The sequence below is a fragment of the Olea europaea genome, unplaced genomic scaffold (assembly GCF_002742605.1).
Source record: "Olea europaea var. sylvestris unplaced genomic scaffold, O_europaea_v1 scaffold732, whole genome shotgun sequence".
In the NCBI taxonomy this organism is placed as follows: domain Eukaryota; kingdom Viridiplantae; phylum Streptophyta; class Magnoliopsida; order Lamiales; family Oleaceae; genus Olea; species Olea europaea.
Genome location: NW_019265723.1, coordinates 336,619 through 362,261, shown reverse-complemented (window position 1 = coordinate 362,261; position 25,643 = coordinate 336,619). Strand labels below are relative to the sequence as shown.

The 25,643-nt window shown below is 35.1% G+C and overlaps 3 protein-coding genes across 3 annotated transcripts in view; all 3 read right to left on the bottom strand.

Annotated features, from left to right (window-relative positions):
- LOC111390958 (oxygen-evolving enhancer protein 2-1, chloroplastic-like) overlaps positions 1-1,377 on the bottom strand; it is a 3,843-nt gene extending 2,466 nt beyond the window's left edge. The window contains exons 1-4 of the mRNA XM_023016087.1: positions 858-1,377; positions 541-773; positions 259-309; positions 1-46 (exon numbers count right to left, since the gene is read on the bottom strand). Coding sequence (XP_022871855.1) covers positions 1-46; positions 259-309; positions 541-773; positions 858-1,362 — 835 coding nt within the window. The 5' untranslated portion in view covers positions 1,363-1,377. The remainder of the gene's footprint in view (positions 47-258; positions 310-540; positions 774-857) is intronic.
- Positions 1,378-1,537: 160 nt separating this feature from the next.
- On the bottom strand, positions 1,538-6,201 carry LOC111390973 (DEAD-box ATP-dependent RNA helicase 53, mitochondrial-like). The gene is made up of 8 exons (XM_023016107.1): positions 5,713-6,201; positions 5,128-5,255; positions 4,602-5,013; positions 4,381-4,479; positions 4,016-4,240; positions 3,314-3,475; positions 2,487-2,959; positions 1,538-1,962 (listed from the first exon to the last, which is right to left on the bottom strand). Exons 1-7 carry the CDS (start codon positions 6,085-6,087, stop codon positions 2,498-2,500), a joined length of 1,863 nt encoding a protein of 620 aa, XP_022871875.1. The 5' UTR covers positions 6,088-6,201; the 3' UTR covers positions 1,538-1,962; positions 2,487-2,497.
- Positions 6,202-14,299: 8,098 nt separating this feature from the next.
- On the bottom strand, positions 14,300-21,492 carry LOC111390976 (probable polyamine oxidase 2). Its single transcript, XM_023016109.1, has 10 exons — positions 21,019-21,492; positions 18,695-18,810; positions 18,521-18,609; positions 18,304-18,417; positions 17,783-17,870; positions 17,544-17,629; positions 17,358-17,460; positions 16,958-17,055; positions 16,431-16,860; positions 14,300-14,914 (listed from the first exon to the last, which is right to left on the bottom strand). Exons 1-10 carry the CDS (start codon positions 21,065-21,067, stop codon positions 14,606-14,608), a joined length of 1,482 nt encoding a protein of 493 aa, XP_022871877.1. The 5' UTR covers positions 21,068-21,492; the 3' UTR covers positions 14,300-14,605.
- Between the last annotated feature and the right edge of the window lie 4,151 nt (positions 21,493-25,643).

The window sequence follows — 25,643 nt, the reverse complement described above, 5'->3', positions numbered from 1 at the left end:
TCTCCAGTATGTTTGCAGTTGCCACAGCATTGGCATCAAATCCCCCCTAAAATTATAATTTCAATCAGGTTCCATAAGATGATTTATAAGAAATGAAGTGTTCAAAAATGCATTTGATTTCGATGATTCAAGAACATGAAAGGGAACGTATAGTCTGACCTCCAGCATAAACATGAAGTTCTAAAAACATATACAGAGCAAACTATTTAAACATATATATTTGCAATAAGGTATGTTTTTGACCCATTAGTCACTTACCTCTGACTCAGTTTTCCCGAAGTAGGCTTGTTTTCCTAGAAGATAGTCCACCTGAAAATATTCACATCAAAATGTTCGTCAGCTCACAAGTGTATTCATGGAATATGCTATTGAGACGAGTTCATTCAGTATGATATCATATAGAGTAGAAACAAAGTTTTGAGTTCGGATTCCGTCCCATATGTATCAGACCTATAAATATGAATATAACCCATATAAAGGATGCGTGTTGAAGATAATATATAGTTTAGATTTTTAGACGAGATGGTTCAGAATGATTACCTGGGAGAGGAAGTTTTCAGGGGAACCAAAGTCAGCGATAGATTTCTTGTCAGTAGGGGTGACCATAACGGAGACATTGCTGTTGGAATCGAAATTGTCCTCGTACCTCAGAACCTGACCAGGATACTCTCTTTCTTTGCTTGGATTCCACTTTGCGGGAATTGACAGCTTGAATCCGTCTCCAGCGTAAGGCAAGAAATCTGTGTTTTCCTTTGGCTTCCCAAAAATGTTAGCTGCAAGTTAATAATTCAAACTGTTCAATTAACATACTAAATCTCAAGTCACGCGCATATACATGTATGGATTTGAACTATTACCGGCTTGGCCGTAGGCTGCATCGGCAGGGGAAACCTTGGAGCCAATAGCAGCAGCACCAATTAAAACAGTGAGAGCCAATCTGCGAGAAATAGGCAAATCACTGGGGTCATCATCCAGTTTCTGGGCACGGCAAACTAACTGGCTAGGCTTGAGGGACGGTGCGAAACGTTGAGACGAAGATATGGTGCGAGTAGAGAGTACATTGGGATTCAAGAAGCATGCAGTTGTAGCCATTCTCTGTTCTTCTTTTGGCTTGTGATTGTGATTACTGTGTACGTGTGTGATATGAAGTGGGATAGCTTGTGTTGGCTGATGTGTTCCTTTGTGGGCGAAAATGGATGGCATGTACAAAGTGGATATTGAGAAGATTGGATTCTTGATGAAGGATAAGGTTTTTGAGGCTTTAATTGGTGCCAAACTGTCCCGATTTGAAAGTGTAATCTCCAAGTCATGAGCTTGGGTCCCATGAAATATTTTCTTTCTTTTGGATTCAATATGATCCATTGGATCAAGTTCAAATTAATTCTAGCAAGTCAAGAATTTGTCACATGAAAAGTCTAATTAGACATTATTAAAAAGAAAAGAAGTCGATATCTTACCCTTTATCCATTATCGTGTATCAAACATATATTAGGAATTACGAGGAATAACATGAACAATAAACCATTATATATTTCAATATCTCGAATTTTAATGCCAATATAAAGATCAGTAAATCGACTTATTTAAGTAAACCCCTAAGCTCATATTAGTTGCAGTACATTAGTGTGTGGAAGAAAAAGAACACCAATCATCATCTCCCACGCTAATATTCTGAAGGAATTTAGTCTGTTTCTCGAATTCACTCTATGCTTAGAACCAACAAATATGAACAAATAGCAGATAACATTAGATTACACACAGGAACTTCATTAGCACAGTAACGATCAAATCGACTGGGTTTACTTCCCATCTTTTCTTCAAACAAAAATATATATATTATAGCATTGTCCGTCCTAGCTAACTCTTCGTAACCAGAAGCTGTTTGCCAAATGTGTCAATGTTCGCCCTTGATAACCGCCTTTCCTAATCTTCACATCTGCTACTGTGATTTTTCAAATTATCCTGGATGAAGTGAAAAAGAATGTAAGCATTCATCAATAGGCACATTACTTGAACAAAATACCTAATTAAGTTTAAGAATGGAATTTATTTATGATCATATACATACAGAAGTGGCTAAACCTTTACAAAATCGGAAGAGGAAAAGGACTTGAGTATAGGTTAGTGCTTCAGTGTCGGTTTAATCATATGATAATAATTTTCAAATCAAAATGAGGCTACAGAATGTATCTACTTGATACAAATACCATACCACAAATAACAAAATGGTTCAAAATCGTTTATTTTTTTCCATGTGGTTTCCTAGAATGTAAATGTTGCTATGATGGCCATACTTTTCATAATTTGGCTGCTTATAGAGCATTATATATGAAAATTAGAGGAGACAAAATTGGTAAAGAGAATTAAAGGACAAGATTATCATAGACAAGTAGCAATTTGAAAGAAACATGTACAGGGTACAAAGAGCCAAACCCAGCTAATTGCATTTCTTCCTTAACAATATTTCAAAAGACAGAGGAACTTACCTCAAATGGTTTCAGAAGAATCTCCTCCCTGTATTACGGTCACCATCATCATTGTCATCACCAAAGCGACTTGACCTGGTATTGTTTTTAGAATTTAAATCACCAAATCCACTGGAACGACCTGAACCAAAATCCCCGAAACCACTTGAGCGACTTGGACCACCAAGGTTTCCAAAGCCACTGTTCCGATCTGAACCACCCCGGTCTCCAAACCCTCCTGAACGGCCAGACCCAAAACCACCAAAATTGCCTGTGCGACTTGAACTTGGTCCACCAAATCCACCACCTGATCGACCAGAACCAGGTCCACCAAAATGACCACCCCTAAAATTACCAGAGCCACCAGAACGGCCAAATCCTAAATCACCAAACCGACCACCTCCTGTGTTTTTATTAGAACCAAAACCACTCCTACCACGTTCCATGTCACGGTACATGTCCATAGCTCCCTCTTCAACAGCAATCCTCGGGAGCTAACACACCAGGATAATTATATACTAGTCAGTTTAATATGATCCAAACCACAAAATGCAAACAATGTCGAATATATCTGCTTGGCATATTCCTTTTCTTTGGGTGCTCAATTTTAAAGTCTCGCTCTTTTCAGTTAGAATTCATTCTTAAAACAGTATGACTACTAGATAATTTTTGAGATTTCAAAAGGCCAGCCCCAAATTTACTGGCAATAAGCCTAAGATTGTTATTCGTTGTTGTTACCTAGCTTCAAAGCATATCGCAAGTTTAATTTAACCAAAAAAAGGAAAAAAAAAGAGCTAAATAAGGAAATCAGAGCAACATTCAAACAGAATAAGCACGGAACCATTTACCTCAACAAACCGGGTTCCAACTTCACGTTCTATAGCCTTGACGTCCCTGTACTGATGGGATGAATAGATGAGAATTGCACTACCTTTTTTCCCAGCACGGCCAGTTCGTCCAGATCGATGCACAAAAAGCTCTGAAGAGTTTGGAAGTTCGTAATGTACCACCTGAACGGAATAACATTCAATCTGAACCCATATACAGGAAAAAACACTGGAGAAGAGAATATACTACAAAAATAAACCTTACTTGCCATCAATTAAACCCCTAGGCAAGAAAAAATCACTACTACACATTATATGCTTAAGAATCTCAAGTCTGAAGCATCATTATCAACTATGCATTTATCTATGTTGACTACAAAGTCCAAATCCATATCACCATGTCGCAAGGGGAAAAGAATAGCATCATGAAATTCATGAACTACCTTGCGAATAAAAGGATCATACGACTCAAACTTTAGGAAGCGTCAAAGGTCTGTTTAAATGTAATAATGCAATTAAATGTAAAACCATAATACAACAAGAAGCTAATGCGCTAATTTAAAGCCAAGTGAAGCAACAACGGTTTCAATAGGACACTAATAAAAAGAAAACAGCTGGCAATTTATCTGTTATTTTTTCTTCATTAACCTCCACGGTAACTCATGCTTTACAGGCAAATCATGTATAAGAATGAAAATGATGAAAGAAATATCATACACACACCAGATCGACATTTGGTACGTCAAGGCCACGAGCAGCTACATCGGTAGCCACTAAAATATTGAAACGCCCATCTCGGAAACCAGACAGAGTTCTTTCCCTTTGGTTTTGTGAGATATCTCCATGCAAGGCTTCACATTTGAAGTTTCTTTGCATGGCATACGCTAAAACATCAGCATCACGCTTTGTTTGGGTAAAAACAATACATTTACCTCCTTTTCCATGCTCCTGATAAGAAAGATACAACATGGTGGTCAGGAGAGGAAACTGATAATGGCAATAAACAAAAAAAAATCATAGAAACGATGCAGTAACCAGATTGAAGGTACAATTGAAGAAGATGAATGAAATGAACTTTAAATTCATACAGTTATTAGAGATCCAATAATTGCTGGTTTCTCACGCATATCTGCTGCAATTGCATACAAGGAAATCCCTTCAGCTAATTTCTGATCAGAATCTCCCACCTGCAGTACATATTTGACTTCGATAATTACATGCAGCAAAAACATTATTGAACACAAAGAATTCCAAGCAATAAACAATTTTTGATTAAGGACTAATAACATAAACAGAGGTCTACACTCACAAGATCAACAGTAACCGGATTCTTTAGGAATTTTTGCGTAAGCTTTAATATCCATTTAGGCATGGTAGCTGAAAACATCATGGTCTGATGCTTCTGAGTCATGTATCCCAAGATAGTCTCAACGTCGTCAGCAAATCCCACATTAAGCATTTGATCAGCTTCATCTAGAACGGTAAACTTCACTTCTGATAAATTCAAAGCACCCCTCTTGATCAAATCAATAACTCGTCCAGGGGTGCCAACAATAATATCAACGCCTTGGTCAAGAGCACTCATTTGGCGCATAATGGGCACACCCCCATAAACACATAGAGTATCTAAGCCAGGAGCAGATTCATAGAATTCTTTATCCACTTGACGTGCAAGTTCTCTAGTTGGTGCCAAGATTAAGGCCAAAGGATTCCTTCCTCGTCTGAATGACGGAAAATAAGCAGAAATGTTATGCTCTTAAAAGAAATACGTAACTTTTAACATCAGATGTTCAAAACAGGATGACACAAAATAGTTATAATCAAGGAGAACGAACCCGTGCTTCTCGTTGTATTGAATGATCTTATCCATTATTGGAATACCGAAAGCTAATGTTTTTCCAGTTCCAGTTCTTGCTCGACCTATCATGTCGCGCCCCTGCATTGCTGGTTCTAGAACAGCTCTCTGTACCCAGAGAGAACGGAAGTTAATCCTTTCTTTAACCCTCAAAGAATAAGATTTAAAAAAATATATAAAAATGAAGTCTTTGATCAACACAAAAAGAGATCAAAATCAATAAATAGAAGAGGGAAAAAAAATATAAAATCCATATAGTTTTCTTAAGTATCAAGTATCCTTAACCCATGACTCGGGTTTTACACTCATATTATGATTCTTTGTTTTCTTTTCCTTATCATTTCCATTTTGCAGCTTGAAAATTTATTGCTTAATCTCGAAATTAGACCATTGCTGACGACAAGAATGAGGAATTTCTTAAATACAAATGTAAGCACGAAAGCATAAAAATCCAAAAGATTCAGCCCCTAAACGTATTTACAATGAAAAATGTCATAAATTCCAGCTAGAAAATGAAAATTGAGATTTCCTAATGTGCATAAAAAGTTTCCTCTATTCATCATACCTGAATGGGGAAGAGTTTAGTGATACCCTTACTGGCCAAAGTAGAGACAATCTCTTGCGAAATCCCAAGCTTCGCGATTTCGAGCCCATCGTCCTCAACCCCACTGGACGCTCTCCTATCATCCGCATCAGAGAAATCAGCCACTGCATACTCAGCCCGTAAGGCCCGGCCGGCGTGAAAACATCTTGTAGCTGAACGCAACGGTGCAGATGAAGGCACTGGTGCATTTTCTCTGGAACTGGTGACATAATTTTGAATTTTGGGAGAAATAAGGGAATTTCTGGGAATCAAATTCTCAGAGAATAGACTGTTGAACGCAGAGAGAGCAAGCCTTTTGGATGAGGAAGATTTCCTCAGTAGAAATAAGCTGCTCATTTTCGATTTCTTCTGTTTCTGTTAGGAGAAAAAATGAAAGTGAAGACTAAACCCTAGGGGTTTATCAAATAGGCACAATGGCAATTGTTTGACGGAGTCGTAGCATCCGATTCTAATCTAGGGTTGTAGTGAGTGTATTCAAGATATGAGCCGTCGTTGAGTCACTGAACTTAGATTTAGGTTATGTCTTTATTAATCATTGAAGTTTAAAATATTGAATTCTGATCATTGAACTTAAGTTTATGTCTTTGATTATTCATTAAATTTTAAAATATCGAGTTTTGGCCATTGAACTTTGAAAAATATTGTACATTAGTCACTGAATTTTGAAAAATGCTGCATATTTTTAACTGTAAACACGATATTTTTTAAATTTCAAAAGTTATATTAATGAGTAACGTATGATATGTTCCAAAGTTCAGTGGTCAAAACTCGACATTTTAAACTTCAGCGAACAATCTAAGATATTGATGTAAGTTCGGTGAGCAATCGAAAATATTGACCTAAATTCAATGACCACGTGACTCACGCTATAAAACTATAATAATTTGAAAACGTGTCTTTCAATCCAAAGACATTAGTATGACCTTCGTTTCACAACGTAGAGATTACACAAAAGATTAGTTATGCTATAGCTAATAGGCGTTGGAATGCAATTGAATGGTAAAATATGAAATATAATTGAAGTTCAACGCCTGTTTGATGATCATTATTTGGGAAAAATAGAGTTTTGAATCGTAATTTTTAAGAGAATATGTGGTTAAAAAATAGAAAAATTTTGAATGTACGTGTCAAATATTTTATTGGATAAATGTGCAATTAAAAATGGATATATAAAAAGGAGTTTAAAAATTAGTAATGTCTCAATAATGACAATATAGCTTAATGACCTATTTGAGATTTCTCTGAAAGCTCGAGAATCACTAATGAAAGTTACCCTATTTCAATTCTTAGGGTCCGTTTGATTGTAAAGATGGAATTTGGGTAGAAAGAAAACGAATTTCAAACAATTGAATTGCCTAGAAACTATTTTTCTGAGAATTATAAATTATTGTGTTTGATTGGTATAATTTTTCACGTTGAATATGTTGAAATAAAAGTGTCTTTTGGTATTCATTTGACTTTGTTTTACATGAAAATCGTCAATTAAAAAAAGATAGATTTTACTGGTATTAGCGGATGAGATTTGTTTCCATTGCCAACAACCAAAAAATAAAGATAAAAAAATCAATACTATCATCCATCTTTTGGTGTTCGTTTGGCTTTGTTTTATATGAAAATTGTCAATTAAAGGAAAATATTTTTTTTACAATAATTCTTAGAATTTGTTTCTATTGAAAAAAAAAATAAAGAAGACAAAAAAAAAAAAATTTGCCTAGAATTCCAATTCTTACCATACCCATAAGAATTGTGTTGGGGATCCAAGAGACCACCTTAAGGAACCAACAAAAATGGAGGAGAGTTTCTGTCGAGCCACACACGAGAAAATGACCAGCCTGCCTCTTTTAAAATAACCCCCACCCAACCGAAGACACTGCCCTCTTACACAAAACGTAGGGTAAGTAATATGTTAGGTGAAAAATTGGTCAAAGCTTCTCCCACAAGATTAAATCTCAATCATTGATCTTCATCCAATGGTTCACAAAAAACTTAAATAAAGTGGGTTAAGAGAACCATATTCTCACATTCTTCACCTTGGTTCTCATAACACTCTCTCTTGGTTGTGAATTTGCACATGGAAGAACTGTTCATCACATCGCCCACCACCTGCAAGAAAATTAACCAGTGTCAATATGTAATAAAGATAAGCACAATCTAAATTTACTTGCAGGTAGAATTTTTGTTCCCATATCAGAGGGATTCCTATCAGTGTGAATTTTAACAAGATTAACTTCACCTTGAGACAATTTCTCACGTATAAAATGATATTTCACCTCAATATGTTTAGTTCTTTCATGATAAACATGATTCTTACAAAGCAATAAAGCACTTTGACTATCGGTAAACATAACAAGTGTATCATGCATGAAGTTCAATTCTTTTAAAATTCCTTTTAACCAAGTACGTTCCTTAACCGCTTCGGTTATGGCAACATACTCTGCCTCAGTACTTGACAAGGTAACTAAAGGCTGCAGCTGTGATTTCCATGTTATACAATTGTCACCTAGTGTAAAAAAGTTTGTTGTGGTAGACTTTCTGCTATCCTTGTCACAAGCAAAATCAGAGTCTACATACCCCTTTAGAGTAAGTTTTTCAGATCTCTTTTCATACACTAGACCCAGATTTAATGTACCAACAATGTACCTGAACAACCATTTCAAACCTGCCCAATGAGGCTTTCCTGGGTTTGACATAAATCTGCTCAAAAAACTTATAGCATAGGCTAAGTCAGGCCTGGTTGTTATCATAGAGAACATGACGGAACCTATAGCATTAGCGTAGGGTATGTTCCTCATTTCTCTAAATTCCTCCTCAGTCTTAGGAGATTGTGCACCAGAAAGATTCATATGAGCTACTAAGGGAACGTTCACAGATTTTGATCCATTCATACCAAATTTAGTTATGACTTTGTTTAGATAGGCTTCTTGGAAAATGACTAGTCTATTTTCAGCCCTATCTCTCTTTATAACCATCTCCAAAATCTTCTTAGCACTCCCCAAATCTTTCATATCAAATTCTGATTTTAAAAGGTTCTTCATCTTAGTGATTTCAGTCTTACTTGAACTTGCTAGAAGCATGTCATCTACATACAGCAACAAGTAGACCTCACAGCCCTCCTTACTATCATTATAGTACAGGCATGCATCATATTCACTCCTTTTAAAACCTATTTTCAGTACATAGGTATCGAGCCTTATGTACCACTGTCTAGGGCTTTGTTTAAGCCCATACAGAGATCTTTCTAATTTGCACACACAATTAGTTTTACCTTTCACCTCAAAATCTTGAGGCTGACTCATGTAAATATCTTCCTCCAATTCCCCATGTAGGAAAGCAGTCTTGACATCTAGTTGTTCCAATTCCCAGTTGTACTGAACAACCAATGCAAGAACCAGTCTGATTGTTTTGTACTTTATCACAGGAGAGAATATCTCATTGTAATCAACCCCCTCCTTTTGAGTGAACCCTTTCGCCACTAATCTGGCCTTATACCTAGGAGGATCACTAGGATTATTTCCTTCTTTCAATTTGTAAATCCACTTACATTGAACTATCCTATGATCCTTAGGTTTGTTAACTAACTTCCAAGTTTTATTCTCCATTAGAGATTCCATTTCTTCCTGCATAACTTTTAGCCAATTTTCAAAATATTTTCCATTAACAGCTTCTTCATAACTAGCAGGTTCTATCTGTTCAAGGGCTTCACCTGAAACTAAGGCAAAATCAGTCAAGTTTAGGGATTCATATCTAGGATTTGGCCTGATCTGCCTCCTCCCCCGATCCCTAGTAAGCTGATAATCTTGATTAGGTGGCTGATCATTAAAATGTTCAACTTCAACTGGTTCAATGTTATCTTGAAGTTCAGTCACCTCTTCATGTTCAGGTTCAGGTTCAGGTTCAATTTCATTTTCATGATGTATAGGGTCATTTTCGTCATTCCCAGGTGTAGGTGAATTTAGCCTAGTTAGCTTCACCTCAGACTGAATACTCTTCTCAGTTTCAGATTTGTTAGCTTCTTCCGTTTTCTGTTTTAGACATGGCATCTCAGATTCATTAAAGACTACATTCCTGCTGTTAATAATCTTAATGCCTTAGACCCCTAAAACCCATAACCTATAGCCCTTCACACCCTCGGGATACCCTAACATCACACACCTGACAGCCCTGGGCTCAAGTTTCCCTTCAGATTGATGTGCATATGCAGCACATCCAAACACCCTCAAGTGTTCCAGATTTGGAGGCTCTCCCGTCCACAACTCCTGTGGGGTCTTAAACCCTATACTGCTGGACGGAGACCTATTAATCAGATAAGCTGCAGTACTTGCAACTTCAGCCCAAAAACCTTTCGCAAGGCCAGAGCTAATCAACATACACCTAACTTTGTTCATTATGGTTCTGTTCATTCTTTCAACGACCCCATTTTGTTCAAAATGTGACCCATTCTGTTATGCCAAAGTTCAGTTTTGTCTTTACTCACAGCAAGAAGGCTAGAATCAAATGGTATTTCAGTTCTACCCTCAAGATAGTACAACCCATTCCTCTTGGGCCCTTTCATAACTATAAGAGAACCCTTCATAAGTTTCAAAATCTTGTTACCAGACTTGAAGGTATATCCCTCATCTTCCAGAGAACCTAATGAAATGAGGTTCCTCTTTAAATTTGGGACATATCTAACATTTCTAAGCTGCGTGACGGCCCCATCGTACATCCTGATGGCCATGTCACCAATTCCAATCACATTTTGAGAATTATTGTCTCCCATGTAGACCTTCCTAGGTTCAGTCTTCCTATAGTTATAAAATCAAGACTTATCAGGGCACATATGGAAAGTGCACCCTGTGCCAAGAATCCAATTTTTGCATAACTATAAGAGAACCCTTCATAATTTTCAAAATCTTGTTACCAGACTTGAAGGTATATCCCTCATCTTCCAGAGAACCTAATGAAATGAGGTTCCTCTTGAAATTTGGGACATATCTAACATTTCTAAGCTGCGTGACGGCCCCATCGTACATCCTGATGGCTATGTCACCAATTCCAATCACATTTTGAGAATTATTGTCTCCCATGTAGACCTTCCTTGGTTCAGTCTTCCTATCAAATTCTTCTTCAGACACATTCTTGACATGCAAACTATTAAATTCAGAAGCAATAGCAGCATTATCAACATCAGAATTGTTCGGGTCTTTTTGTTTCCTTTTCCAATCAAAGCAGTCTTTCTTGAAATGTCCTAACTTTCCACAGTGATAACATTTCTTACCGCTTTTATCTTTAGATTTGGATCTCATTTTAGATTTTCCTCTCCCCTTCTTGTTATGGAAGTTGAATTCTTTCTTTTCAAATCTTCCCCTAACAAATAGACTCTCTTCACGAGATTGAATTCTATTATCTCTTTTTAATTCAAGTTCTCTTGATTTTAAAGCATCAGAAACAATAGCTTGAGTGAGAGTGTCCCTACCATACTTTATGGCATTTTTCATTTCTCTGTAAGATTCGAGCAAAGAGTTTAGCAATATGTCAGCTAAATCCTCATCATCAAATGTTTTATCATTATGAGCTAGACTCTTAACAATTATGCTAAAGTCACTCAAATTCCCCTCGACATCCTTCCCCTGGTCCATCTTAAAACTAAACAACTTCTCCAACAGGTATATTTTGTTAGGTAAAGTTTTAGTTAAAAATAGGGCATCTAAAGCAATCCACAAAGTTCTAGTAATTTTAGCATTATCAACTTGTCTCACAATGTTATCAGATAGATGCAAAATTATAGAACTGTAAGCAATTTCATTCATGTCTTCAATTTCAATTGGTTTAGCTTTTAACTCATCAGAAAATGTAGCGGGATCATCAAGAGCTTTAGCAACTCTCTGTTGGACCAAAATGGCCCTCATTTTCTGTTTCCATATCGAGTAATCCCCCTTTCCATCGAATTGCGATAAGTCGACCCTCGAACCCATTATAGATTCTATAAAAGAGTGGCCTGTACTCGTAGACACAACAGAAAAGGTTTTGAAAAATTCTTTTCCAGATGATCAATATAAAACTGAGTACCGAGTTAAAAAACAATTTTTAGCAATGAAGCACAACAGTGAAATAATCCGTTCACGAAACACAGGTATATAAAGCAGGTAAATATGCTTCCAGGTTACAAATTAATCACAAGAATTCAATCAACAGAATTCACAAATAAGCAACCAAGCAATAACCATGCATAAACCGGTAAGGATACCAAACCTAACCTAACGGAGAGTTTGGAATAATCTTACCAAACTACTGTTGACAAACAGTAAATATACCACCAAGTTTTTGAACCAAATTGCCGTAGACGTCAAGCTAGGGGCAAAATCGTCCAACTTTTTTTGTAAAATCTGAAACAGAAAACAAACGACATCGGTGCGTTCAGGACGTCAAAATAAGTAAACTGCTCGAAAAGAGCTCGCCGGAGGTCCGGCCACGCTCCGCCACCCGAGCCTCCGCCGCCGGTCACGCGCCCCACCACAGGGTGCGCCTCCTCCTGCTGGTCATGGTTCCATGGTCCATTTCGCCGGAAGTCAATAGGTTGACTGGAAATCAAGTTTTCAGATTCGGTCAGAAAGTGGTAATGGCGATTTCCTTGCTGGTTTTTGATCGGTTTTGGACTAATATCACTCCTCCAAACTCTGATACCAGTTTGTTGGGAATCCAAGAGACCACCTTAAGGAACCAACAAAAAATGGAGGAGAGTTTCTGTCGAGCCACACACGAGAAAATGACCAGCCGGCCTCTTTTGAAATAACCCCCACCCAACCGAAGACACTGCCCTCTTACACAAAACGTGGGGTAAGTAATATGTTAGGTGAAAAATTGGTCAAAACTTCTACCACAAGATTAAATCTCAATCATTGATCTTCATCCAATACAAAAAACTGAATAAAGTGGGTTAAGAGAACCATATTCTCACAAATTGGAATTCCACGAAAACAAGAAAAAGTGGCGCGTGGGGTGGAAACGTGGAATACCAATTCCATGGTAAATATATGCCATCAAAGAAGGATAAATCTAGAAAGTGGAAAACTTTCCATGAAATTCTTAGCCAATCAAACAAGCCATTATATTATTAGTCGTGGCAACAGGCCGGCTAGCGAGCCCGGGCTTTGGGTCAAACGGTTCATGAGCTTTTTGCATTTTTTTAAACTTAAATATACGAAAAATTGATTATTAATTTACAAACTACAAAATTAAGTTATGCAAGTTCATAAATTTTACAAACTAAGTAATCGTTAAAATTAAAAGGTGGGCCACAACGAGCCCACATATGAGCTGGTCCATATTTGGACTCGTGCTCACAGGTGACTTGGGATTGAGCCATATCTCATTTTTTTTTGGGTTGTATTTTAAAATGTCAGCTTTGTTAAAAAGATAGCTACCACTCTTATATATTATTTAATATTTTCATCTTTATTCAATGATAAATTTAAGGGACAAATGAATTCAAAAATTTATTTCTTTAGAGATGGCAAATTTTCCACCCTAGAAATGTCCCACGTTGCGCTGCCCCAAAGAGCAAACGGGAGGGACAAAAACATGGTCCTCGCCTCTTATTTTTATCATTTAAAATACAATTTATTTAATAAATTAATTAAACAGGACGTAATAAGGAGGTTTTTCATCCCCGCTCCTATCTGACACCCATCCCGTCTCCCGAAAATCCTCCAATAGATTGAAAATGGTGATAGTTGTCTAATCATATCATGTTCCATTATCATTTTTAATGTATTCGAACGAGTCATTATGTATGAATATGCATTTAGACTTGTAACTTCACCAATGGAATATCCATCGGTAACTGCCAGAGGAACGGGACTCTTAGACGACATTCACTTGGATGGATATGAACAGATCCTATAGCTTCACAATGATCCCGGACGGAAAGGAGTTCTGGGTTGGGATTGAGGTTGTAGTTCCGAATCATATACCAAAGGAATTTTAATCATTTGGTATAAATTAGGACTGCTATAAATTCTAATTAAGTTTTGGGGAAGTACATATCTTCCTGTTTCTTTCTTTTTAGCAAAAAGGCCTTGTATCCATAACGCTAATTCTTGACCAATTTTCAAAATGGCATATGAAAAATGTACAGTCTTTACAATTTCCTATTTATAAAAATGGAGTATCAAAATTAGACATTTCACACATTTTCCTCTACTCTATGATATACTATATACAATCATTACTCCTTGCTCGACGCACATACAACCATATATTAAGGGCCTATCTGAGCCCCATCTTTTTTAAAAATTGCATTTTGCAATAGCATCACAATGAAAAATGTATGATTAAAGAATAAGAAAAACTTCAGGTTTACGTGCAATGTTATTTTATTGAAAATTGTGCAATTAAAATGAAGTCAAATCACTATTAAAGAATGTATTTTGATGAAAAAAATGAAATTCAAACAAGGGCTAAATATATCTTAAATACTTTCCACTACCCAATAATCAATAAGGGGAAAAATCTAGAAATGCTAAAGTTAAGCGTAATCTAAGTTTGAGACTTGACCATAGCCAACTCGTAATTCAAACGTCCATATCCACGACTCCACAATGAAGTCATTTATTTGAAATAATAGTTTCATACAAGCATGCTAAACAAAATAGTTTCATACGGGTTGTTTTGTTCAGCGACAAAACACCATAGTTCCTATAATAGCTTAATACAATATCATAATTCAGTGGTCCATAATATGATAAGGGAAGATAGACTATACACATCATCTGATGCTTTGATCATTCTTCGGGAAATCTTTTGATTTCCACTATTTCTCACAAAACAGTCAGCATAATATGTTAGCCACTACCCATGTCACAATGGTTAAGGTTTACATTCGCGATATCAATAAAGGAACAGAGAAAGGATTCTCCTCACCCATGACTGGCTGGAACAAATCCAACTCTCCATACCGCTCCAGAACACGCATTCTGCAGTCTTCAGCGGCCATTAATCCAGTGGAGTATGCACCATGGACAGACCCAGGGTACTCCGTACTTGTAGCTTCCCCGGCAAAAAAAAGGTTGTCTACAGGAATCCTTAGCCTCTCGTACAGATCGTGAGGTTTCCCTACTGTATCATAGCTGTAGGAGCCTAGCGAGTTTTTGTCCGTGCCCCAGTGAGAAACAAGATACTGTATCTGCATTATACACGAGGGGATTGGGAGTGTCAGAAACTGAGTCTTTATCTGCACTGTTTCACCCCATGTTATCTAGACATTATAAGATTTCCTAACAAGAAAATTAAGTCCCCATTTGAGTCCCATTTTTGGTGGGAAATAAGTTCTATAATAGTGACTTTTTGGCGAATGTGTGGTTAAAAAGTAAGGATAAGTTCAGGATTTGCTTGCAAAATTATTTTACAGGAGTGTGTATGGTTGAAAATTTGAAAAAAAAAAAAAAGAGTTATTAGATAATGGGGCTCAAACAGAGGGTCATTATGATTCTCATCTATTGATCTAGTTATGTAGTCTATGGGTCAAGAGTTTATGAAATACCCATCAAAATATATAACGAATATCAGTAAGGAAAAAAAAAAAGTCAGTTTCTGAATTCTAGGATACACTAAGCAATGCACCATGGTTACAAATATGCATAAATAAGTTGATTCTAGAATTGACATTTAGACAGTTAGTGATTTTCTATCACAGATTCAAGAACTCCACTGTTTCTAGGATTAAAAAAGTTTTGACAGTTAACGCTTTTCCATCACTGAGGTGAATAATTCAACATTGTTTTAATAATCCATTTTCGCTGACCAAAAAATTAGTAGATCTTACCCATCAATCAAATAATATACAGATTGAGCCTTTCCCTTTGATATCTAATGGACAAATTAAAACAATAGATGCAGGGGAGAAGAAAAGAATGAATGCGTGTGCTTTTTTATAAATGGTACAACATAGGAAGATTTCATCCAGAAAGGAAAAAGACAATAGATAAAATACAACACTTTTAGGCGCATTTATCATAAAACATAATAGATTTGAAATCCAAAGGATTCACTGATTTTCCAACACTAAAAACATATAAGGTTCCACAACTTGTGGTGGCATATGTACACGGGTATATTAAGTTGTGATCTCTCCTTACGAAGTTAAAGCCTACTCTAGGTGGTGCTTGAAGTTCATCCTTTTGTCATAGAATTCTTCTGGCATGTCAATTTCCCCTTCTCAAAATAAAGCTACATATCCTATCTTTCCTAGTCAAGAATGTGCTCACAAGAAATATCCAGGATTAGGGTATTTGGAGTATTTTATTCAAGCACAACGCTTTTAGTGTATGAGACAAGGAATGGGTCAAATAGCAAGTTATAAATTTGGAGTAGTCAAGTCGTAGACCAAAATTAACATATTTGTTGTGGTCACAGGCAAATATTTTAGCGTATTGGATCTTCCAAGTGCATGTAGCAATGAAAATGAAATGGGCAAAAAAATCCATGCAGCCGGTCATCACCAAATTTATCTGCAAACAATGCTTAGTTTCTTCTTGTGTATGTGGAAGCACACGTACATAAATTTTATGGATGTCTGTGTTGCCAGTAGATGTAGGCACATGGCATTTACAGAAGCATAAGACGTAATATTTCCAGTACAAGGCATCTGAAACAGTTCTTAAGTCGCACAAAAGCAAAATTAGCATAAAATGTAACATTACCGGTGCAGAAGCATTTGGAAGGATTCTTTTAAGCTGTGTGAAAGCAAAATTAGCAGCAGCCTCATCCGACATTTTCTCTATATCACGGGCTAGTTGCCCAGCAGGCATGTAAACAAGGACAGAATGTCCAGTGGCCTTGTGTAGATTAAGAAAATAACTGCACTCATAAGTAGTCCCAGCAACAACTCCCAAGAACTCTACATTGGGCCAAAAAACCTTTTCAAAGTGCAAAATTATCTTGTTTTCAATCCCAACCCCCAGATCATTGATGGCTGCTTCCTTCCATTCAGGTAATCTTGGCTCAAATTTGATGCAATTTGATTTCAGAACACCGAGAGGAACAGCAACAATGGCAGCATCAGCTATAAATGTTCTCCCATCTTCAACTGTTACTTTCACTCCATTATAACGTCTAACTATTTTGGTTACTCTAAGAAGTGCACAAACAAAATCAAGGCTATAAGTTAACAAATCAGTTAGGTACCAGGAGAAAAAGGAGTAAATCTCAGAATGAATAATTCTCTCACCTATGGCCCAGCCTGATATCAAGACCTTTAGCGAGCGTATTAATGACCGGAATATAGCCCCGGATCATAAGTCCATGCCCACCTGGAAGCAATTCTTCCTGTTTATCAAAGAGAATAAATGAGATGATGTAGAAACTATGAATCAAGCAAGCAGCAAATGCTCTTTGCTTCCAATTTATCCTTGATATGTAGAAAAATCCCATGTTTTCCGGTTATTTCCAGACGATTTTTCGGAATGTAACCATCTTTTGAGTGTTTGGGTGAAAGAAAAAGACGAAAATATTGAAACCACTCATGAACCATTTATATGTTCACCAAAAGAATCTACATACGTGAGTATAGAAATACAAAGAAATGGTTAAAGAAAACCATCATTTAACTCTTGAGTTGTAGAACCAACCTGGTCCCAGCATTTGAGAGAGATGGTATCAGCATCTGCCGCAAACCACCCTTCCATTCTGCATATATACCATTGCAACACCTTATGAGCAAGTCCCTCCAACCTGTAAAGAGAAATTATTTCTTTTATTTATTTAGTCCGAAAGAAAATAAAAAATATAGCGCCATAGTTTGTAGCATTCATAACCTCAAATCTGGTCTCCTTTCGAAAACAATTGAGATTGCACGGAATATAGACATGTCCTCGCTGAATTCTTGTCTTACTACATCTGTCTGTGGCAAATGAAGAGGAAAACAAGTTCTTTTCCATGAGAAAAATTGTAAAAGATCAGTGCAAGCCCTAATCTACAAATAATTTTAAATTATCAGGCAACTTAGCTAAGAAGGAAGTGAGAGAGGGAGGAACAGAAGAAGAAGAGAACATACCTCTTTCAAAATGCTCTCAAATGTCTCACCAACCTTCGAGACCAATTCCTGAGGAACTTGATTTCCTTCCATATCAAACAGGCCATAACTGAAAAAGAAAATATAATATAAATACATACAAACATACATATATGTGCGTGTGTGTGATATCAGCTGCCAACTGATATTCGACTTGTACAGTTGGTTTGACATTAAAAAAAGAAAAGAAAAAAAAAATCAGATTGATAAAACATAAAAAGTTCTCACCCATGTTCACTTCTATTTTCTGTCAAAAAGAATATCAAAGAATTGTGACTTATTCTTACGTGTAAAATAAACTATCTCAGTCATTACTGCCTTAATGTAAAATATGCTTGAATGAAATACAAACCATCACAATGATTACTGTTGAGTTAATGACAAAGTGACTCATTTATATTTCTGTCTATAAATGATGGCAAGCTTAACAAAATTATTTGTCCAGAATAGCAACATGGATGCTTTAAAAAATGAGAGATCAAAACTAAAGCCTATTTGAATACCTCTCTAAGTCATGATCATAGAGAACCGAATTGTCGCCACTAGTTCGATAGAGGGGAAGTCCCAGTCTTCCAATAACAGGCGCTAGTGGATTCTCCTTGCAAACACCGTGTAACCTTAAACATGGACATGAAAATAATAATTGGCAGGAACAATGGACATCTAAAAATTTGAGGAAAAAAGCAGAACAGGCTTTCATAAGAACGAAATAATTGTTACCATGATGCACCCAAGTCAACAGGGAAACCAAAAGAGTAATCGGTGTGAACTCGACCCCCAATTCTCTCCCGTGATTCCAACAGGACAACCTACGAATTTTATTATGAAAATTGAAAATTTTCTAAACAAAATCCTTTTGTTGGTATCATATATTCAGAGATATCTAGTACATACCCGAAAAGAAGCATCATGAAGAGCTCGTGCAGCTGCAATGCCAGCAGTGCCACCACCTATCACGATGACAGATGGTGAGGCACTATCCCTCTTTTCAACATCCGAATAGCAAATAGCTACACACGACAAAACCAACCTCAGCTATAGACAAAGAAGCATATTATTTTATATATATTCTGCATACGGATATCCTTATACGTGTTAGTTCATATACATGTATTAAAATCAACTTGGACACTGACAAATAGCTCAATAGATTAAAATGTACTTGAAGTATATTCTAGTCACAGTATGCCTTAAGCTCTACAGTCAACTTCGATAATCCGCCCCATCTCCCCTGAGCATCTCCCCAGCATAACAATTACCAAGAAAAAAACAAATTGCAAAATAGAAAAATTAAGCATTGACAAATACTGTCCAAGATATCCACATAGATTATAGTTACAAATACAATACCATCCAAGGGTCTTAGGTCGTCTTTTAGTACAATAAAGTCTAGCTACCCGTGCAACCCCATATAAAATTGAATTTAGACTTTAGAGCATAAATAAGATTAAGTTTTTAAAAACATGAGTGTAGCATGTTAGTGGGACCTTACCACAAAAAGGTTAGCAACTCACCCACAAGGAAACCATATTGATAAGAAAAAGTTGGAAGATTTGCATGGGTTGTAATGAACATCATCAAAAATATAATATTTCTCAATAAAACAACTGTAGAAAGAAAACAAATCAATAGAATGACAGTAACGAAAACTTAATACTAAAATGATAAACCAGTACTCAGAAAAGATATATTGGAAAAATAAGTGTATGGGATTCCTGCATGAAGAAGGAAAAACAAGGATATGAATCAAATTATAAATTAATATGTAAAATATGCATGATGAAGAATATGACAACAGAAGTTTTTCTACTGGCCAGTACCATCTGAATTGCCCCAGACCAGCCAATATCCTTACTTGGCCCAATATTATCTTAAATATCAGTGTCTCATTCTTCCCAAAAGAGGTTTTCCGACGGGGACGTTGAGGTGATCCGTTAAGAGGTGAATTATATATTTAATTATCATTAACAGGAAAATGCCCGCAGGGGGACATATTTCTCAATTTCTTAAAAGGCAAGAGACCAAATGTCTAATTCAATTCTGAGGGACAACTGAAAATCCACCACTATAGCATCATAGGAATAATTTGAATCTACAATCAACTCAACTATGGTTTCCAATGCATGTGATCTAGGAGCAGACTCCCTGAGATCACCAAGATTTTGTGATCCACTGCAAATTTTATACAAATTCCAAAGACTCGGACCAAACTAATTCAATTAATGATGGGAATAAAAAGGTTGTATTATTGGAGATATCAGGCTTAGAGCTAGTAATTAATTCTATGGACCAAGTATCTATCTAAAAAAATTTAGAAAATATATATCCATGAAAAGAAATTGAGAGACTATTTATAAAAATTTTAGAAATTATTGGTTCGGAGGCTCTTTGTTAATTCTCGAGCACATCTTGGTCTTTTCAGAAAAAGGAAAGATGAAAGCTATGAGACATCTAAAAATGTTCAAAGAAGTTTCTTAAAACTTAAAATTGATAAAAAATGATGATGATATATCACACTAAATTGCACATTTTCCATGCTTGATCAAGTTCATATTAATATTAATAAAAATGATATGAATATATCAAGCTGAATTGCACGCGTTCCATGCTTGATCAAGTTCATTGTCTTTAAATAGGCGAAAAAACTACATTTCATTTTCTTCCAACGAATGTTGAAGCTATGTTTCCATCTGATAGTTTTTTGCCCTCACTGATGGATCTCTATCAGCAATTTTCATCTAGGCAGCCAATTAATGTAAAATAAAGTGTGCTCTAAAATTTGTTAATGCCAGAAATCGTTTAAATGCAACTAAAAGTACATTGTTATTTATCTTATTATATGTTCTTCATAAAATGACATAGGTATTTTTCATTTTTTTTATCTTTTAATTTAATTCTAAGAACACCTGATCCAGTAATTAGCTATTAACGATCACCGACCAAGCCCTCAAAGTCTAGTAGTGTTGACAAAAAGGGGTGTAAGTCATCAAAACCGACTCTCCTGCAACATAATAATATAAACAGATGCTCTGAACGGGAATCCCTCTTTCATGAGAGAAAAGCCAAAATTGAACAATTCAACATCCAAAAAATAAAAATGAAATAATAAGGCATCTAAATAGAAATCCCTAAAAAAATAAAAAACAAAACAAAACAAAATACAAAAACAAAAACAAAAACAAAAACGGAAAAAAAAAATCGAAAAAACTTGAACAGACCTCTTTGCAATTGGCGATTACTCTTGTCCCCATACTCCATGATTCCCATTCGACGACGATCGGTGATGATTGATATAACAACCAGAGCTAAAAGCACTCGGACCACTAAAATTTAATCTCAATAATAACTTGGATAATCTTAACAATAAAATGAATAACAAGGAGGTAATGGTTTTGGAGTAATGGTGAACGAAAATGAGAAGGCAGGTAATGAAATGGTAGGAATTCGAAGAAAAACCCAGCTTTACCAACCAGCTCATACGTCTTCAAAACCTACCCCTTCCGATCAAAGAGCAAAATTAGCCAAATAATTAGAAAATTATTTCCTAATCCCAACTCTTCAGCCAAACTTCAATTCAATTCTCAAATTAATAAAATCCAAATATTACGCCGGATTGCAATTTGGTTAGGCAAAATTTGGGTAAAAAAAGAGAATTCTAGGGAGGGGAGAGAGAGAGAGAATAATAAAGACGGAATTTGAACGGGTTAGGAGTGGCGTCTCCAACTTTACGGCGTAATTAATAGACTTTGTGGTCCAACCCAAGTGAAAATTCGCCACGTGGAGAGGAACGAATTTCAAAATATCTCCAAATTGTGTCCTTGATTGAGTAACATTATTTTCTTGATAATGCATTTTTAATAATATATTGATGAAAAATAGATGGTTAAAAATTAAGAAACGATTTTGAATTTACTTGTAATATTTTATATTTAAGAATGTGTAAATAAAATGATATCAAATTACTGTCGAATAATTTATTTTTTTGAAAGAATGTGTGTCAAACAGGGTCTCCATGAGGGTGTTTGACCCTCTTTTATTAAAAAAAATGTATTTTAAAATAGTATATTAATGAAGAATGTGATTGAAAAAAAGTGAGAGAAAAATATATTTAAAAAAAAAAGGAATCAAGCAAAGCTTATGTTCTAGTTTTTCCAATATCTAATGGAAGCCACTTATAGATGATCGCATTTGATAGGTTCAACTAAATAATTCATGATATATTGTTTTTAAATAAATTTGTTCATTCGAGCAAGACATCATACGGTGTCATGAGAAGTGTTCCTGCTCTAACACTTATGCCAAAAGTTTTTAGTATCATATAATTGCCACCTAGAATCTAGATAGATGCTTGATACTGCTGGTATTGAATAGTATTACTATTTTCATAAAGTAGTCATAGGCCGATTTGTCATGACTATTGAAATTCAAAAGTTGTTTTGAATTTGCTTGACTAATTTTATGAGTGTGTCTCTTTTACTTGAAAGAGTTTTTACAGAAATTCATCAAATGTGACTTTTTTTTAATGCACTTTGAAGTAAGAACCTCTTTAGAAGTTAATTTCCTAATATATTCTTAATCAGCTTTTTAAGAAAATCTTCTACATAAAGGAAAATAAAAGTCATACCAAACTGGTTCATAGTCCTAATTTGATTAAAAATTAAATTTGTCGATCAATCATGTGGCCACCCAACAAAGCATGATGGCTCTACTTGACCCAATCGAACGTCTGACCCGTTAAGGCCAGAGGGCAAGCCTCAAGATAAGGTGGAGCATTTTAAACTATAACCAGCCCTTTAGCCCCAGTCTGATAATAATTACTTTTAAACTCTTTTTTCTATATATTCTCATTTTTTACCAAATATTCACACAATAAAATATTGTGCACATAAATCCAAAAATTTTATATACTTTTTAACTACATATTCTCTTAAAAATTACTATTTACTAGTCATTGTCACGTGCGTTGCACGAATGTTGTATTTATTGTATTTTATTAATGTAGAAATTGTAGATGTTAAAAAGGAAAAAAGTGTTGAAGATTTATTGCATTATTCAAGAGTCTTGTGAGCATATTATGATCAATTATAGTTGATTCATAAACATAATCATTAATTCCAACAAACATTAATATACCCAACAATAACCATTAAACCGGTATGTTAATTGTCGAAGTGATTAGATATAGCCCACCACAAGAAAGATTATTGAATATCCACTATGAACATCGGGGTTTAAAAATTTATATAGATCTAGTAGTTAAATTAATAATAGACAGTAAAACAAAAAACTTTGATGCACAATTTAAGAATATCTCACCTTGTTGTCGATCAAGTTACGTAGAGCAATCACACTTCAGATAAGGGACGAGAGATATATGACCAATATCATATCATTTGTTTTCACTGCAAGCGGAAGCAGAGAATAAATTCATCAAAGAATTGTCTTTAGAATCCTAACTAACAATGCAGATGTGAACTAGAAAATAAAGAAAATATCAATATATATTTAGCCACTTTACCTACAAAAGATTTAATTAACTCGGACACGAGATTTGGCAGTAGGTCGAACACATCCTGCAGAAATTAGGAGAAATTAGTAATTATTATCATATTCTGTGTATAATCAATTTTTGGAAATTGGAATGCTTCTACTTAAATTACTGGATTAATGAGGGTGGTTGATTAGATTTTGATATTTTCTTATTGAATAACACACATAATTAATTATTAGTTCATCCAATCATATTAAAGATTATATTGAAAGTAACTACATAGTTGATGTATTCACTTTCTTTGGAGTCAAGACCTCTTTAAATTTAAATCTATCACTCTTTGTTTAGTACCCGTGTCTTTGTAGTCTGGTTTTAAAACTCTAAAAGCAACTGTCTCTGTAATGTTCTGATCAATGTCAAGTCAGCTTAAACACGTTACTCAAACAAAATAATTTGTTCTCTAAAGGCATCCAAAATGAAATCTATAAACAAGCACCATAAAAGACTAGTATGTTTAAGAAGATAAAATCGATCAAATTCAAAGAGCTCTCCGTATGGATCCTTAAAACTAACATGCAAATTGCCATTTACAATGCTATGAAATTTTAAAAAATCTTATTGTTAAGAAGGGAAAAAAATGAAAAATCATTTCTTGCATTTTGATCAATTAAAAGTCAAACATTATGATCAGTAGCCTCCTCATCTCTCTTAAGCATTTCATCAAACATTTATCTAACTCCATTCATCCTTTTGAAGCCACATTTTGATCATAATATGTAATGAAACCAAGCTCAATCTAAAGCCCAAATTACAAAAAATCTGAATATCAAACATATATAGGGAAACGCTTGCCAAAGGATTTTTGCCAAAGAATATGAGGCAATAAATAATATGCAACCAAATTAAAAACATAATCGAGCAGAATGTTAAGAAATGTCGTAGTAGAAATTTAAAATAATTAACAAAAACTTTAAATTCATCCCAGAAATGCTATGAAATGGACTCGCCCAAAGAAAGTCAAAATCCCAACAAAAGCACCGTTTTATTTGATTTTTCTTCAATATTTTTCTTTTACATTTCGTGGTTGGAATATGGGACGATGCGGAGGAAAGAAAATTCTTGACCCTTTTTCTCTATTAGCTTATTCACTATCTTCTTGTTGCCTTTGCCATAACAATATTTTATTCTTGGATTGATTAAGAGAATTTGAAATAACATATAAAAAGATAGGAAGAAAAGAGTTGAACTGATGAAAAGAGAGAGAGAGAGAGAGAGAGCGAGGGGTTTTTGGAGATGGATTTATAGTGATGAAAAAAATAATAAATAAATAAAATTACGGAGCAAACAATGCTCTGCATACTCTTCGAACTGTGCGGAGAAGTCACTTGAACTCTCCACACAATCTGGAGAGATCATGTGAACTCTCCACACTGTACGGAGGGTTGCGGAACAGTGTGGAGAGTTGGAAACTTGAACTCTTCGGACAGTCTCACTTGAACTCTACGAACTATTATTAATTTCTCTATGGTTTTCTAACTTACAAAGAAAAATACACTATTATTAATTTATATTCTCTATTACCAGAAGGCGTTCGTAAACAACTTAATTTAAAAATTTCATAGAATTAGGAAATCAAAGAGGAATCTAACTTTAAGGATTCAACAAATTTGATGACCACTTAATAAATTCTACCAGAAATCTCATATTTCTACTTTAAAAAAAAAAAGCTAAAAAAAATTAAAAAAATTGCTAAAAGAAAGGAAAAAAAAGGCTAAAAAAAAATACTGCGGAGCAAATGTTATTGTTGTTGTTTTTTCTCTTCTTTAAATTTTTTTCTTTCTCCATTCATTTTTTTCATCATCTTTAATGCTATGGTATACAATAATAGTAAAATAATAGTAAAGAATCGACTAAAATACATCTGCACACACACTCAAATAACTGGCTGTTTCAAGAATATGGACTAAACCAAAATCTTTTTTTTTTCTTTTTTATTATCTGGTTTTCTTCACCTTATTTGCCTAACCAGCTTAAAGAGATAATATGAATGAACTAAAACAGCAGTATAATCACAAACAAATGAGAAATGTACGCTATTTGCCTTTCAACAACAGAAATGAAAATAAAAAATGGGCTTTTTTCCAACTCAAGTGATCCATTAGAACCACTACACCTTTTGCCATAATTCCTGGCTTGCCTCGTAAAATAAAATAAAAAATCATTAATCTTTCGGGAACGATTAAAATGGAATGATAATAACCCTCTAAATTGATATAAAACCACACAATAAAATCAAACCAATATATATTCAATTCATAGCAAAAATCTATATTTACTTACCAAAAACCTCGT

Bases quoted from the DNA above. Each gene is read 5' to 3' on its own strand.
- LOC111390973 (XM_023016107.1), bottom strand. From the start codon at position 6,087: ATGAGCAGCTTATTTCTACTGAGGAAATCTTCCTCATCCAAAAGGCTT. The intron at 5,014-5,127 runs GTTCGTTCTCCT...TCCGTCATTCAG, and splicing joins CAATACAACGAGAAGCACGG to ACGAGGAAGGAATCCTTTGG. The intron at 4,480-4,601 runs GTGAGTGTAGAC...TATGTACTGCAG, and splicing joins ATCCGGTTACTGTTGATCTT to GTGGGAGATTCTGATCAGAA.
- LOC111390976 (XM_023016109.1), bottom strand. From the start codon at position 21,067: ATGGGAATCATGGAGTATGGGGACAAGAGTAATCGCCAATTGCAAAGA. The intron at 18,811-21,018 runs GTCTGTTCAAGT...TGTCGTGTGTAG, and splicing joins TAATCGCCAATTGCAAAGAG to CTATTTGCTATTCGGATGTT. The intron at 18,418-18,520 runs GTAACAATTATT...TCCATGTTTAAG, and splicing joins GTTGACTTGGGTGCATCATG to GTTACACGGTGTTTGCAAGG.